Raw genomic sequence first — 14349 nt, 5'->3', positions numbered from 1 at the left:
TACTAGTATATATATATATATATATATATATATATATATATATATTAAATCGTATGTAATATATATATATATATTAAAATTAAATCGAAATTAGAACAAATGCTTGTTGGAATAAAGAACATTTAATCAATAAGTAAATGCATGAAACAAATCTCATGAGGATGAGAAATTCTAAAGAAAAAAAGATCTTGTGTTCCGCGACTGCGCTCATGCAAATAAACGGAAGCATCTCACGCACAAAGAGAAAGTGCTTTAAGAAAAGCACTATAATAATTTGCCAGGAAATGTTGAGTTTTCTTGTGCCCTTGTTATCATTCATATTATACATATAATAAAAATCATGCTGTTAATGCTAATCAATTTTATACGGAAAATTCTATGCATTATTATTATTAAATTTAATCACTAGCACGATCTTAATGTGACTCGTACACGGAAAGGATTTTGCTGATTTAAAAATTTACCTACATACAGATTTGAAACTAATTTTATAGAATCATTAAAATAATTATTGAATATTCAAACTAGTAGCTAGAATGTTAAAATTTTTTGTAACATTGCTCATCATGTTTGAGATTCCCGTGTAATGATTTCGATGATTTAACAAAATTATTTTCAGATTTAGCTAGATTTTTAGATACTTCAGCAAAATCGTTCTTTTCGTATATTTCTGTACAGAAGCAGTTGGCTTACAGCCGGTAAATCGTGTGTCCGATACTCTTATTCCACATATGCTTTTTAAAGGTTGATTAAAGAGTTAAAAGTTTTGAGTGAAAAAGTATGAGATTGTCATAGTATGTAATTCGTTTCAAGAACAATAAACTAATACATACTTGTACACTAGTAGGATTTTATCTGCCGTCGCGAACTAACACATAAAAGACTTAACGGAAATGTACGAGAAACGAGAGACTTCTCAGTTCAGTGTTCGTACCGTCTTCAGGATCACCAGGACTCGTTGGACATCTCAGAAACGTCCTCTTCCATTCGGTCATTTCTTCGCCTCTTTCTTTCTGTCGGTCGCGGGCCGTGAGAAAAGTCCGTCCTCCCTCGATCGACATCGGGTCGCTGCTCGCCACCCCTCTTTTCCCCCTCTTCCTTCTTCGTAGTCCCGCCGCCCCGTTCGTTGCAAAAGTGCAACAGGACGATCGAGAGAAGTCGTCTTGTATCGGGAGAGAAGAGAACGGCCCTGCAATGGCAATGCGGGCGACTGGTCGGCTACCAGTTTTTGCGACGATTCCGCGGTGCTCTCGTATACGGGCACGCACATTTATATGTGCGTGTACGCATGCTCTTACATATCGACGCGCGTCTACACGCGAGGCGCATTACGCATGCACGCCGCCGTTGCGCGGAGATGCACCGCGCGCGCTGCAAGTCGCGCTCTCTCGCGCTCACACGCACGCACGCACGCATATGAGTGCGCTTGGGAGAGACGGCGGTAGATGCGATACAGCGAATGCATTCGCGGAGAGAGCGCGGTTGCATTGGCGGCACAGCCAACCAATCGGGTTATCGAGCGACGAATTCACCCCTCCCGACCTCCGAGCTGAGCTTCTTCGAGGCGGGCAGTTTGCTTTAAGGATCTCCGCGTTGGCTTTTTTTTCATCTTCTTGTTCCCTCTCCCTCTTTTCTTCTTCTCGTCCTTCGGTTTCCCTTCATGCTCATCCGTCAGTCCGTTCGTTCGCTTTTGCCTCTTCACCGTCGCCTCCTTTTCCCGCGAGCGTCTGGCTCTTGAAGATGCAGCTGCTCTCGCGGCCGGAGATCGAGCGGATCGAAAGATAGCGAAAAGAATATTAACAGCGGTAAAGGGGGGCTAAAAAATATTATGGAGATTTGTAAAAAAATTTTTTTTGATTCTACGATAAATTAAATTATTTTAGAAATGTAAATTTTATTCACACGGTCTTGTGGAATGAAAAGAGATGCATCTCCACATCACATTTTCTCTCTTATCTACCGTAATTTTTAAAATTTATTTTAAATTATGAATTATATTACATCAATCAGTCAACAACTGCATCTTATCGTATCATCAAATCTCTTTCTCTCTCTCTCTCTCTCTCTCTCTCTCTCTCTGTTATTCATTGCGCTATTCTTTGCTTTCTTTTCATTATTACAATTTATTTTTGTTTTTATTATTTTTGTGAATTTTGTATATTGTATTTTTCCTATTTTTCTTCTGCTTACTTTTTTTGTTTTTAAAGAGCTTGCTCCAGAACAATAATAAATGCTTTTAACTCTCTTTTTAAAAATGCATTTTGCGTGATACTCGCGAAGAGTAAAGTCAAATGCAGCCAATGGAAGTATCACAAAATATTGCGTATTTGACTTACAAATCATCCCCCGATCATTAGCGATGCACTTATTCCGTTGTGCTGGCATACGGGGCGTTTATCGCGTTTATCGCTATATTCGCTCATTCTTCGTGATCTTCCTCACGTGGTACCGCAAAGTATCGATTCCATCGAAAGCGCGCAGGGGCATCGGTGCCACTGATTAATATGCCGCACAATCGCGAACCGCGTACCGTCCGGCTAAGGAAAAGCGCACGCGGAACGATACACAGGCACTGGCGGCGAGAGATTAATTAGCCACCGGATGAAAAAGAGAGAAGTCGAAGGCTCGAGATGATTGCCGGCGATTGGCCGAATGGAGGAATTTAATAAAGTCCCCATCCAGAACGAGAGGTATATCTCGTAGGGCGCTATCGACGATTCCCACATACACTCGCATTATTCACCGTGAATGCATAATAAATGCATCGCGAATACGCGGCCTACCATCTACCCGCGAAACATGATTTGATCTCGGGGGCGCGCTCACGCATGTATACGGACTGTGCGCTGTAAGTGAAACTCAGCGTCCGAGGAGCTCACGTGGAGCGTCTCGACCGAAACAGAATATCCAGTATTACCATAGTTAATCACCAGGACTCTCATTACTCATTAAACGGTCATTTCGTTGTGCATCGTATGCGATGCCGCGCGCCGCTGCCAATTAGATTGGTGAAGGTTGCAGAGCGATAGTGAATTTCCACGAACACGGCTTGCTCGCTAGACCGCCGAAGGGAAATGCGTGAAAATTCCAACGCCCTTAATTAGCATTCGCTTTGATAATTGGTTTATTCTTAGCTTGGGACGTTGCGTTTCTCCGAGATGTCTTGGAAATACTCGAGTTCGATAAACAAGCTTGGGCAATTATGAACAATTATATATTATATTTTATGAAAGATATACATATATAATCAAACGAGAATTTAAAATTGGTATCACGAGGAAGATCAAAAAGAAAAGAATTTCCATGTACAGCACGTTAAATATTGTATATTATGCAAATTGATATATTATGCGATCGAAACACTTAAGAAAGAATATTCCAAGAGTAAAATAATGTTGCATTGTAACATACGTTATAATGTATTAACTGTATTATATTTCTGTCATTCCGCTGTTAATAAGTTCCAATTTCTCAGCAGGAAGCGTCCATTGCTGCTGATTATCAAGATTGAAATTCCAATATCTACCGAATTATCATAGCTAATTACTCAGTAATAATGATTGCAATTCTCATTACTCGTTAATAGTTGTTTTGATCTCCACTGTTGTGCGCTGCTGGATACATACGAGTACGATCGTACTTACTAATTAGACTAATGAATGTTAAATGTTCTTGACTTTCCAGAAACGCGGTGCGTTTCCTGTTTCATTTGGATAAATAAATATGTATCGCGAATATTTTTTGATGTGCAATTCTATAACGCTAATTTGCAATATTGTTTTGAAATATGAATGACGTGTAAAATAATAACTATACAAATAATTTTCAGAATGGTTACAAAAAGAAAAGCGAGCTATCTAACGATCGAAAGTCAAAGTCAGACAGTTTCTAACACAAATCACTTCCCAATACTCCTAGGAATCACCCGCAACGAGGGATAGCTTTGCCGCTATCCGACATACCTAAAAAAAAAAGTATCGTAACGGTAGAGTAACATAGCGGGTCGCCGCGTAGCCCTTTTCGTCGCAGACTTACCAAGCGTCGTTAAAGCATAGCCGTGTACAGAGGGGGTTAGGAAAAAAGTTTAAAATGTTTGAGGAAAGGGTGATCGTGCCCCTCCTCACCGCGCGTGCACTCTACGAAAGGTGCCGTCGGCAGGGGTTGTGTTCCTACGGATTCTTTGGAAACGCGTGCTACGTCCGTGCCACGCATGTACGTGGCGTTCATATGTGTGCGCGAATGTGTAGCTCTCACGCACTCACGCACGCGCTCGAGGGTCTCCAGGGGCTCGTGTCTCCTGCACAGGCAAAGATTCGAACGCGCAGTAAACGCAGATGCAACGGTAGGAGCGACGCCAGCCGGTGACTAAAGGGGAAGGGATGAACGGATGGATAGACGCCGACGACGTGTGTCTGCCATTGTGATTTTAAAATCGCTACCCCGACCACCGTTCGCCCCTATCCCTCGTTAAAGCTCCACCTATATCTCGGAGTTTCGAGGTTTTCACCCCTTCGAGTGGTCGCGTCAATGACAGTAGGTCTGCTCCGAGCGAATCTGCGTCGCGTAGACTTTTTATCTATTAGATCCGATTGTCGAATTCATTTTCTTATTGCATGATACTTTTTGTGAGCGTTGAATAGTCTAATGATTTGTTTTATTTAAACTTTAATTTCATATTAAATGTTTTTAGTAGAATGAGAATAAGATTTTCCAGTCTCTTTGGAAATGGAATATTTTCTTAAATATTTATTTGCATAATTTTTTTAATTATTAAATATTTAATAATGCTGCTACATTAAAGTACTAATATTTATTTTGTACAGGAAAACTCTTATATTTCTCATTCAGTTGCGGGAAAACGTAAAAGTGTACATTTTTTAAAATTTCATTTCCTTAAGTTCATTTTCTATTTGATCGGTGCGTAAGGGATATTTGACATACAACATCGTTTTCGATTCACTGAATACTATACTCAGCTGTGCTTACAGAATTCTGCGTATAGTCGAACAGCAAAAGATTCTGCTTTTCTACGTAACATAATACGGTTTCGAGATAATTAATAATTAGCTTTTGATAACTGATAATACTTATCTCCACTTATTTGGCTACTTTCATCGTTATTTACCAGATATCAAAGCACAGGATTGCGCACTTCCATCCCTCCGATTGTAAACTTCACTCAAAATGGCGGCCCGTGTCGCGAGTTACATGCAGATTGGCTGGGTGTCGGTGGAAAGGAGTTATGCTGTAGGGTAGTATCCGACATCCCTCGTTCGCGGGGCGGTTTCGCGCTTGCGCTTACAACCCTTGCCTTGCCGCGTTTCTTCAGTCCCTTCTGCCTCGATGGCTTCTTTATTATTCACGTTTTTTATTGGACGAGGCGAGGCCATCTATAGGTCGCGTAACGTAATGGCGGTCGGCTGAGAGAGATAAATATAAATTATGAAATCTTGTTTTGCGATTAATTTTGATAGCATTTTACTCTCAAGCAGAATTATCATTTAGTATCTGTTTACTCATTGAGAATTCTGATATTGAATTGTAAAAGAATTGAGGAAAGATAGTAGTTATCTATATTTTTTTATTAAGATGGTATATTAATCTTGAATTATAGTCAGTAAATTTCTCGATATGTTAAGCAAGGGTGTGAATTTAGGGACACTCAAGCTTATGCGAGTGTCAAAATACTCAGAGTGCACGGTAGGGAGGTAGAGGGTCAGCTTTATCGATCGTTGTTCCGACAAGGGCAACCAGCAAGAAACAGGGAAACTCTCGACGCGAACGTTGCTCCTTTGTCTTTTTCTTTCATGAGCAACGAATTTTCACCAAGTCTGGGAAAACAATTAAAAGATAATTAAATGTAAAAGAAAGAATAGGAAAATAATTGCGCGTTAAAGAATACTAAGAGAAATTCTTTTATATCGTGTATATTATTCGCTGCGATAATTGTCAATAACTTTAAGAGATTATAAGTGGTAGTTGTATGTACCTGTAATGCCATTAAGTAATACTGGTTCATACTGGACTTTACTCTGATTCGTAATTTTATCACAAGTATGCGTCAACAGGATTAAAATGAAAAATTTCACGTTTACAGTGTATGGTTTATTCAGTTTGTTGATAATATATGACGCAGAGATTTCTTATTTTTCAGAATATTTTTACAAATCGTGTATTAGTATTATATATTTGAAGAATGCGATAATCATAAGTTGTTGATATAGATAAGAACAGAATTTTATTTGCTGTGAAATCAACATAAATTTTCCACACTATTATAGATAAGCATAGAAACAAAAATATAAGAACAAATTAAGTAGTCTTAAGTAAAAATTTATAACATTGTTTGTTATTAGTATTGAACACATAAATATTTAATTAAGTATTATTAGTATTGTATTTTATAACTTTTTACTTACTTTTAAAAAAATGCGTATGTTATCGTTTTATTTACATGACTTATTGATTTACTCAATCATATTGATAGTTAATACAATATTAATAATATTATGAAAGAGTTAATCTCGATCGACGGGGAAAGATATCTTTTTGATAGTTAGTATTATATGATTTATATTATGGTGTTACTTCATATAATCACCAATAATGACCGATTAAAAGTCATTCACACCTGCTTTATTTAAGAGTCGAGACGCTCTTTAGACTTTACCCTTCTCTTACTTTGCATTATCGCAGCATACTTGAGTGATTTATCAATAGTTTTTCTATAATCCTACTTTGTTTTCTTTAATTAATTTATATTTAACAGTTACAGATAGAATGTGAGATAATAAGATAAATACTTTTATATTATTCTCGTGCGTACAATATAATCAGTGATACGCATAGAGTAAATATTTTATTAAATCCATATCTTTGTAGTTTTATATATATATATTACATATATAATATGAAAGTTATATAGGTTAAAATATGGCAGTTATTAATCACTGAAACAAGATTATCATGCCAGTATCTTTAATGGAAGAATTTAATATTTTATTTCTTTAATTAACTAATTTTATTTTGTATTAGAGTTCTATTTTGTTTGAGAGTGCTTATATAAAACTTTGATTAGAAATGTATTTAGCTTGAATACAGAACGAAATATTCTTGTTAAATAATTTTCTGAAAAAAGAAACTAAAGGACACAGAAATAAGATAATCGTACAATTACTTTCGGTGTTCGTCGTTACAAATCGGTCGGTCGATTTTAATCCGTACGTTCGAGCTGAAAATCGGAGACCTACGGACAGTCGGCGATTTATTTATTGGAGAAAGGACTCTGGGGCCGGCTCTCGCTCGTCCTCTCGTTCTCTCGACGCTTCTTCTGTCCTAAGCAGGATTCAATTTGGCCACTGCCCACGGTTCTACCTTCAAAGAGGAATCACCATTGCCTTCGTGTATGGCTGAACGGTCCTCGACGTGCGCGGGACTGGTCGGCGGCCTCTAGCATTAATCTTATATCGAACGCTTTATCCGCGTTCGCTTCCTCGTCCCGCTTCGTCGTCTCCCCAGCCACCGCCCTCTCCATCGTCGACCTCCTCAACCCTTGGACGAGCAGGAATTTTCAATTCTTTCGAGAGAAAAGCAGTTTGCTCGGGGCGTGTTGTTCTTCCGTGCTACTGGCCGGTACCCGGAAGCTGAAATCAGCAAAGGTGGCTCTATCGTCTTTTGTTAGAAAAGGAGGTGGAAATATGTGATTGGATGAAAATATTTTAGACATTGAAATATAATTTTTTCAGAAAAATTTTGAATATTTTATTTTTTAATTTATGTCATTAGTGTGATATACAGTTTAGAGTTAGATGAATATTTATGTATTTAAACGTTTAATTTTCTGTCTAATATATAAAACTGTTTCCTATTGCGGCATTCCCAATTTTCGATATCTCTGTTTGCGCGACATGCGATTAATCGTACGCAGGAATGATAAAACGTGGAAAACGAGCGACTTCGTCGACGCCGTAAGAACGGAGCTGCTAGCAGGACATTGGCCAGGACGAATAAGTAATGTAGAGGTCCATTATGCCGAAACGGTGAAGGGTCTCCAGTCGGGGTCAGCCAATCCCCTGGAGGGCCGTTAAAGTGAAATACTCCCGAATGCAAGGTGGCTGCCCGTCTTGCCTTCTTCGACGGTCTTGCCATGAGGCTCACCTCATCCCTCTTCTCTGGCAACCCCACCAGACGCACCCTCCTATCCTCCCGAAACCTAACCCGTAGGAGTTCGCCTGTAGGTAAATCGTTGTTATCTGGACAGTGATAAACCCGTGAATGGAGTTCGCGCCGAGTTGGACGAATGGACGAGGGAGAATGCAAAGGATGAAGAGGGGGAAGGTTCTCTGCAAGGCTTACGAGGGGTAGAAGGAGCGAAACGCGGAATGGATGATTCTGTTTATGCGGACTGATTTCTGTTCGGACATAGCTACGACCCTTATTGCGAGAAAGAAAGGAAGGGTACTTTAGGGACGCGTAGATGAGACCGATGAACGAAGCATCAGTCTACAGTCGGAGAGATTAATCGTACTTTTTTTTATTTTCTATTTATTCTTTGTCAAAGAATTATCCAGATGCGTTTTTCTTTGTATTTTAATTCAAAGAGACATTTGATTTTTGTAGATTCGCATAATTGAATTTTCCACAAACTCGCGTGTAATTTTACGTCAAGTAAAACTAGCCCTTTAGGGTGTAAACCCTGACTTTGATTGTCTCTGTGGGGTTGAGTAAAATCTGGGAACCATGCAAACACTACGAGATTAAAGAAAGCCTCTATACTATGATTGAATCGTAGCCTCAGGCAAGCTATCCTTGTGGAAATGACACTGAGGCGACTCTTAATATCTTTCTCTGAAAGTTCGTAACCGACTAATAGATCATTTAATTAAAATTTGATATTATCTTGACATAGAGAGAATGTTGGCTGAACTTAACTATGAAATGTTATAATTATTATTGAAAAAGTTTTAAAATAATGATACTTTTATATAAGTAATAATTATTACTAGTAAAACTAGTAAATATAATATCGTGATATATTGCTACATTTTCGATAAAATATTTTTGCAATATATCTATTATTTTTAATTATATTTTCTGGAAAAACGAATCTTTTTTGTTCATGCGACTCATTGGAAAAGCAGGAATACTGGACAATGGTCGTTCTAGCGGGGTAGATGGAGGTCAGCGGCCATTCTCTGATGATATTGATTAGCCGACGCCCTTAGTTAGCGCCGGCTACACTTTCTTCAGCCCCACCGCTTTTCCCGCCTCTCTTTTTCCTCTCGATAGGAAGAACGTCCTTTCTTTCGCGAAACCACGGACTCCAGTTACCACCCTCGTTCTATCTTCACCGCTTTCCTGCATTCTGCTGTGAACCACCCGTCACTCCCTATTCTCCTATCGTCTTCTAGTTACTGTATTTCTGTCTCTGGAGTAACGCGTTTCTCCGATTATCGTTAAGAGGTAGAGAGAACGAAGAAAGATTAGTATTCGGTTAGGAGAGAGGGAGTGCAAGAAAAAGCAGAAGAGTAGGGGAGAGAGGTGATGGGGAAAAGCGAGCTAAGTATTTCGGGCTAAATCATTCGTCAAGCAAATAATATCGAGTCTGAGTCACGTCGCACGCATGCGGGGGCGATACGGTATTCGCGTGTTTCATAAATCCGAGATCTCTGCCAGCTACGGGGTGCTCGAAAAGATACGGCATGGATATCCGAGACTTTGCACGCAACATAACATTCGTGAGGCATAATAATAAATTTATTTATGTGTGTGAACGCCGATATAGTTCAAATCCGAAAAGTGGATTTAATAAATTTCTTATGAATAAAATTCTAATAATATTTCATTGATTATTTATATATTAATATTTTAAAAAGATTTTTATATTTAATAGTTGCTAAATGCGAGCACTAATTGTTAAATGAATTATATATTATCGATAGCTTAATAAACATTTCTTATCAATCTCGTGAAATTTTGTCTTTTGATGGCACATATTCGTATGTCACATTTATAAACACTTGAATGCACCCCATACATCGCCCTTACAAATTTGGGAAGGAAGAGCTCGGTATGCCCTCGTGTAATTAGACACTGCAGCCTGGAACAACATCCAGAGCCAGGCATTGTTCCCAGAAATTAAGGGAAACGGGGGAAAACCGGGAAAACTGGTAGGAATAGGGGATTCGGAGGGTCGCTAATTACGACGGTTTCTATCCAGGGGAAAGAAGCCATTTTCTGCACACGCATAACCGCTCCGTGTGCGTTATATTAATACACGCACAGGGCATAGAATTTATCTCGAGAGCCTCTTTGCAATTTGATCTTTTATCGCTGATATTGCTGTAGCAAGGGAGATCGTATATACTTCTCTCTCGTTTATGAAAGATAGTATGTGTGCGTGTGTAGCATTGATTTCAGTATCAAAAATATTGAGGAAATATTCAATGTTTTGCATTTTATATATATTTATATTTTAAGACGGTAATCATTATTTTAAATTTTGCGTTTCTCTATCATTGTATTTTTCTAATTTTACATGACTTTACTTTCGTAGGTAAAGTCTGGATAGGCGACAATGATGTCTCGTGGCGAACAGACCAGTCTTTCAAGAGGACATCACCCTTAAATCCCTGTGCCACAACGACTACCACGACAACGACAAGCGGTGGGCCACTGACACATCCCCACCTGTCGCCACCCGTAGCTGCCCCTGTTACCACCCCCGATCACAGAAGCCCCAGTAGCATGCATGCGAAGCTTGGCATCTCACCCGGTAAGTAAAAGCCCAGCGAAACGAATTTCTACATAATATAGAAAAATATTTTGTCTTGCGAGGGCAATGCGAATTACAGAAAAATAAAAATGTTTAATTAAGCATGCAGTATGTGATCGTGCAGCATTAAAAATATTTTTCTTCGTTTCCCTTAATTTTTTGTTTTCGTTTTAATTATATAAACGTCATGTTAATTTCAAAAAAATGTCGAATTTGTAAAACGTGCACCTTCATGATCCATTCATAGATGCGATCTTCAAGTCTTGCTACAAATGCTTTGAAATATTTGATTGATTAGAAAAAAGAATGTTACTAATTTTGATCAATCAAAGAATACTTCAAAGTATTTGTAATATTACATTGATCGTATTCTTTGAGAAATCTAACTTGTGTTATCAGTTTTGACAATCGTGGGTTAGGTTTAAAGTAGTCCTAAAATGAAGCTCTTTAAATAATGCAATAAGCTTGATGTCATTTTGTCGGACAATAGCGGGAGTTTCTTTTGAAAGGTTCAGTAAAATTGCCTTGCAGGTGCTTCACGACAACTGCTCCACCAATCACAACTCGGAAATTCGCGACGCTTGTCGTGCTCTGCTCCTCGTAATTCGCCGACGATAATGATACTAGATTTACAATTTTACATTGAAATAAAGTTACGAGCAATCTGGAACTGTATACAATATTATTGCATTACGTTTAGATATAATAGTTTCGCAATATAAAATATCATTTAAATTTACGCTTGTTCTATTTAAACACTGTATTATATCTCTATGCAATTATTTATAACAAAATCCTGAATGATTACTATTCTTTATATGCAAATTAACTTGAAGTGATATCTGTATTATTACAGACATTTCTGATCAATTACGCGAATTTGTATTTAAAGGATGGAAAAGCATCAAATCATTTTTTTCTGAAATATGGAAGAAAATATAGTAATGATAAGTATTATGTATTTAAATAATTTTTTTTACATGTTATACAAAAATCCTTTAAGGATTTAAAGAATGCACAAGAAATAAGAAGGCAACATTATTCTTATCGTTTTCAAACCAAATAGGAGCATTTAATATTGCAATTGTCGTTTTCTTTATGTCGAGGAATATAAAGGCTGAGATTAAAGGCCGAGAACTAGCGAAACCACGGTGGTTCTTTTCATTTGCCTAAATAAACATAGCTTGGACAATGTGAGGGCGATTGTACTAGGGCCCGAAGTTCATCGGTTATACGATCAGGCCCTAGACGGTCGAAGGGAGCACTTTTCGTTTTTCTAGAAGAAACAGGGGGGATTACGATCTTGCAGGAGGGAGAAGGAAGCACTTGGCGTGGCATGTTTAATGCATCGCTCAACATTTCCATGTCAAACATCGCTTTGACTCGCGGAATTTAAAATCGTCTCGTTGCTGCGCGCACACATATTTGCGATTATGTGTGTGTACGAGAGAGCGATGACGGGGAAACTATTCATCTTTATTTACTGGATAACCGCTGCACTCGACGAGGTGCGCAAAGTCCATGGTGCGGTCGATAAGGGTCGAAGCTTGAACTTAAAAGCTGGGGGTGAAACTGGAGACTGAATGAGATTCCATTTTACAAGGTAAATGACGTTTCGGCAGCGTGTCAGGCTTCATAAGATACGTTTTACAACTTAAAAGGATGTTAAAGCTAAATTTCTTTTCTTTATTACTTTAAAATGTAAAAATAGTAGAAGTTATTTATTATTATTTTATAATCTTAAATTTTTATATAATTTTTTATGTAATTGATGCAGCTATTTTTGAAAGCAAAATAAAAATTTATGAAATTTTGTGAATTTCTCGTTGTTAATGAAGATCGAATGAAGATAAAATAACTAATAATTAATATACGAGAGAAAATTTATTTGAAAATATACATACATTGTTGTAAAATTGATTCAATAAAATAACTCATGCAATAATAAAAACAAAAAACAGTTTAAAATCGCGTTTATAAAAATGCCTACAAAAGCGATTAAAAACAATGGTATTGATAAAATTTATGTTAAGACTTTTATACTAATTCTTTAGATATTATAGATAATCGTAAAATCTTGTTTTGCTGCGAAGTCAAACTTAATGAAGCAGTCTCATTACAACTTACGGTACTTTAAGAAAGGAGCAATTTCTCAGTCAGATTAAACCAAAGGCGATTCCGTTACGAATACATCACTACGTGGCAACATCTAATTAAATTCTAGTATAACACGAATTCTAGAATACGCATGCATAAGTTATTTATCTGCGAGATAAAACTCAGCAATAGAATTGTTATAATTTCTTTTTATTATATTATGCGGAAATAATTTATTTTCAGAAGCAAGCAATTTATCTTTTTCTATCTTCATATATTATAATTTATAGCAGTCTTTATAGCTTTTATCACAATTGTTATCAGCGTCGAGCATGGTGTCGACTTTAAGGAAGAAAAGATATTTCCCCTCCCTAACGTAGAGTTTTTTCCAAAGCTATTTGCCTCGCAAAGCCGCTCTGGCCTAGCTGCCAAGTGTGTTTATTCGGTATATCAATAAGAACGAAGTGGGCGAGAGCGAGGACGTGGTCCCCCGAGATCCTCGTTCTTACGTGGCAGCGATCGGTGGCGGCTCTTTCTGGACAGCTTGATAACATTATGTCGCCTACGTCGACATATGCACTGGCTAGTTTTTAAAGAACGAGGACCGTGAGGGCTCCCTAAAATATTACGGGTTCGTGAACACACTCTCGTAAAGACACATGTGTTACAACGATGTGTCCTTTCGTCTGAAAACGAACCCTTAAGCGTAAGTTTAATACATCTAAAAAAACAGTATCGATTGATAAATCACTCGTTTATATTTACAAGCTGATATCACATTTGTCGGTATCATTCTTTGAAATTTTATTTTATTTTTTTTTTACTTAATTTTAAGTGAAATGTAATGAAATTTTAATTTATAAAGTAGTGCGCAAATCTTTTTTAAAAATATAAAAATTATGATCTACTTGAATATATTTGACTTAATCAACGAATTTACAATTAAATTACTGAATATATGAATTAAATACCACAATTATTAAGTCATGAAAGAATCATATAAATGAGATGTGTCATATTCAGAATATTTATATTCTGAATATATTCAGAATATTTAATTTATTATTATATTATCATTATATTCAGAATATTTATATTCAGATACATGCAAATATCGAAAAAATTGTCTAAATAGAAAGGGATAAAAAGAAACTAAAAAGCAAGTACCTGTTAGAAAATAATCTTTGAAGTTGTCGTATTGCGTGATGCACTCTATTCTCGCGCAAATTATACTTGTCGTTTACAGAAGGATTCTATTTTGTCGGACTTCAGGAATTGTATTCCTCCCTTGGGACTATCATTCTTCCGTGTGCTTTTTAGATCGCTCTCTTTCCTCCAAAATATGTAAATGCCATATTTATTCGATCAATCCCAATGAATTATTTTATATCTTTAAATACTATTTGAAGTGCAAAATATTTAAAATGAAAAATCAATCCTCAATTATTAATATGAATGTTGGATTATATTTATTTTTT

General features: G+C 37.2%; 1 protein-coding gene across 1 annotated transcript in view; it reads left to right on the top strand.

Annotated features, from left to right (window-relative positions):
* Positions 1-14349, top strand: part of LOC105625950 (POU domain protein 2-like) — a 137360-nt gene that overhangs the window by 59434 nt on the left and 63577 nt on the right. The window contains exon 3 of the mRNA XM_012207262.1: positions 10556-10774. Within this exon, the coding sequence (XP_012062652.1) occupies positions 10556-10774 (219 nt within the window). The remainder of the gene's footprint in view (positions 1-10555; positions 10775-14349) is intronic.

This window comes from Atta cephalotes (genome assembly GCF_000143395.1).
Source record: "Atta cephalotes unplaced genomic scaffold scaffold00004, whole genome shotgun sequence".
NCBI classification, from domain to species: Eukaryota; Metazoa; Arthropoda; class Insecta; order Hymenoptera; family Formicidae; genus Atta; species Atta cephalotes.
The sequence above is the reverse complement of the archived record's forward strand: the minus strand, read 5'-3'. Positions and strand labels throughout refer to the sequence as shown.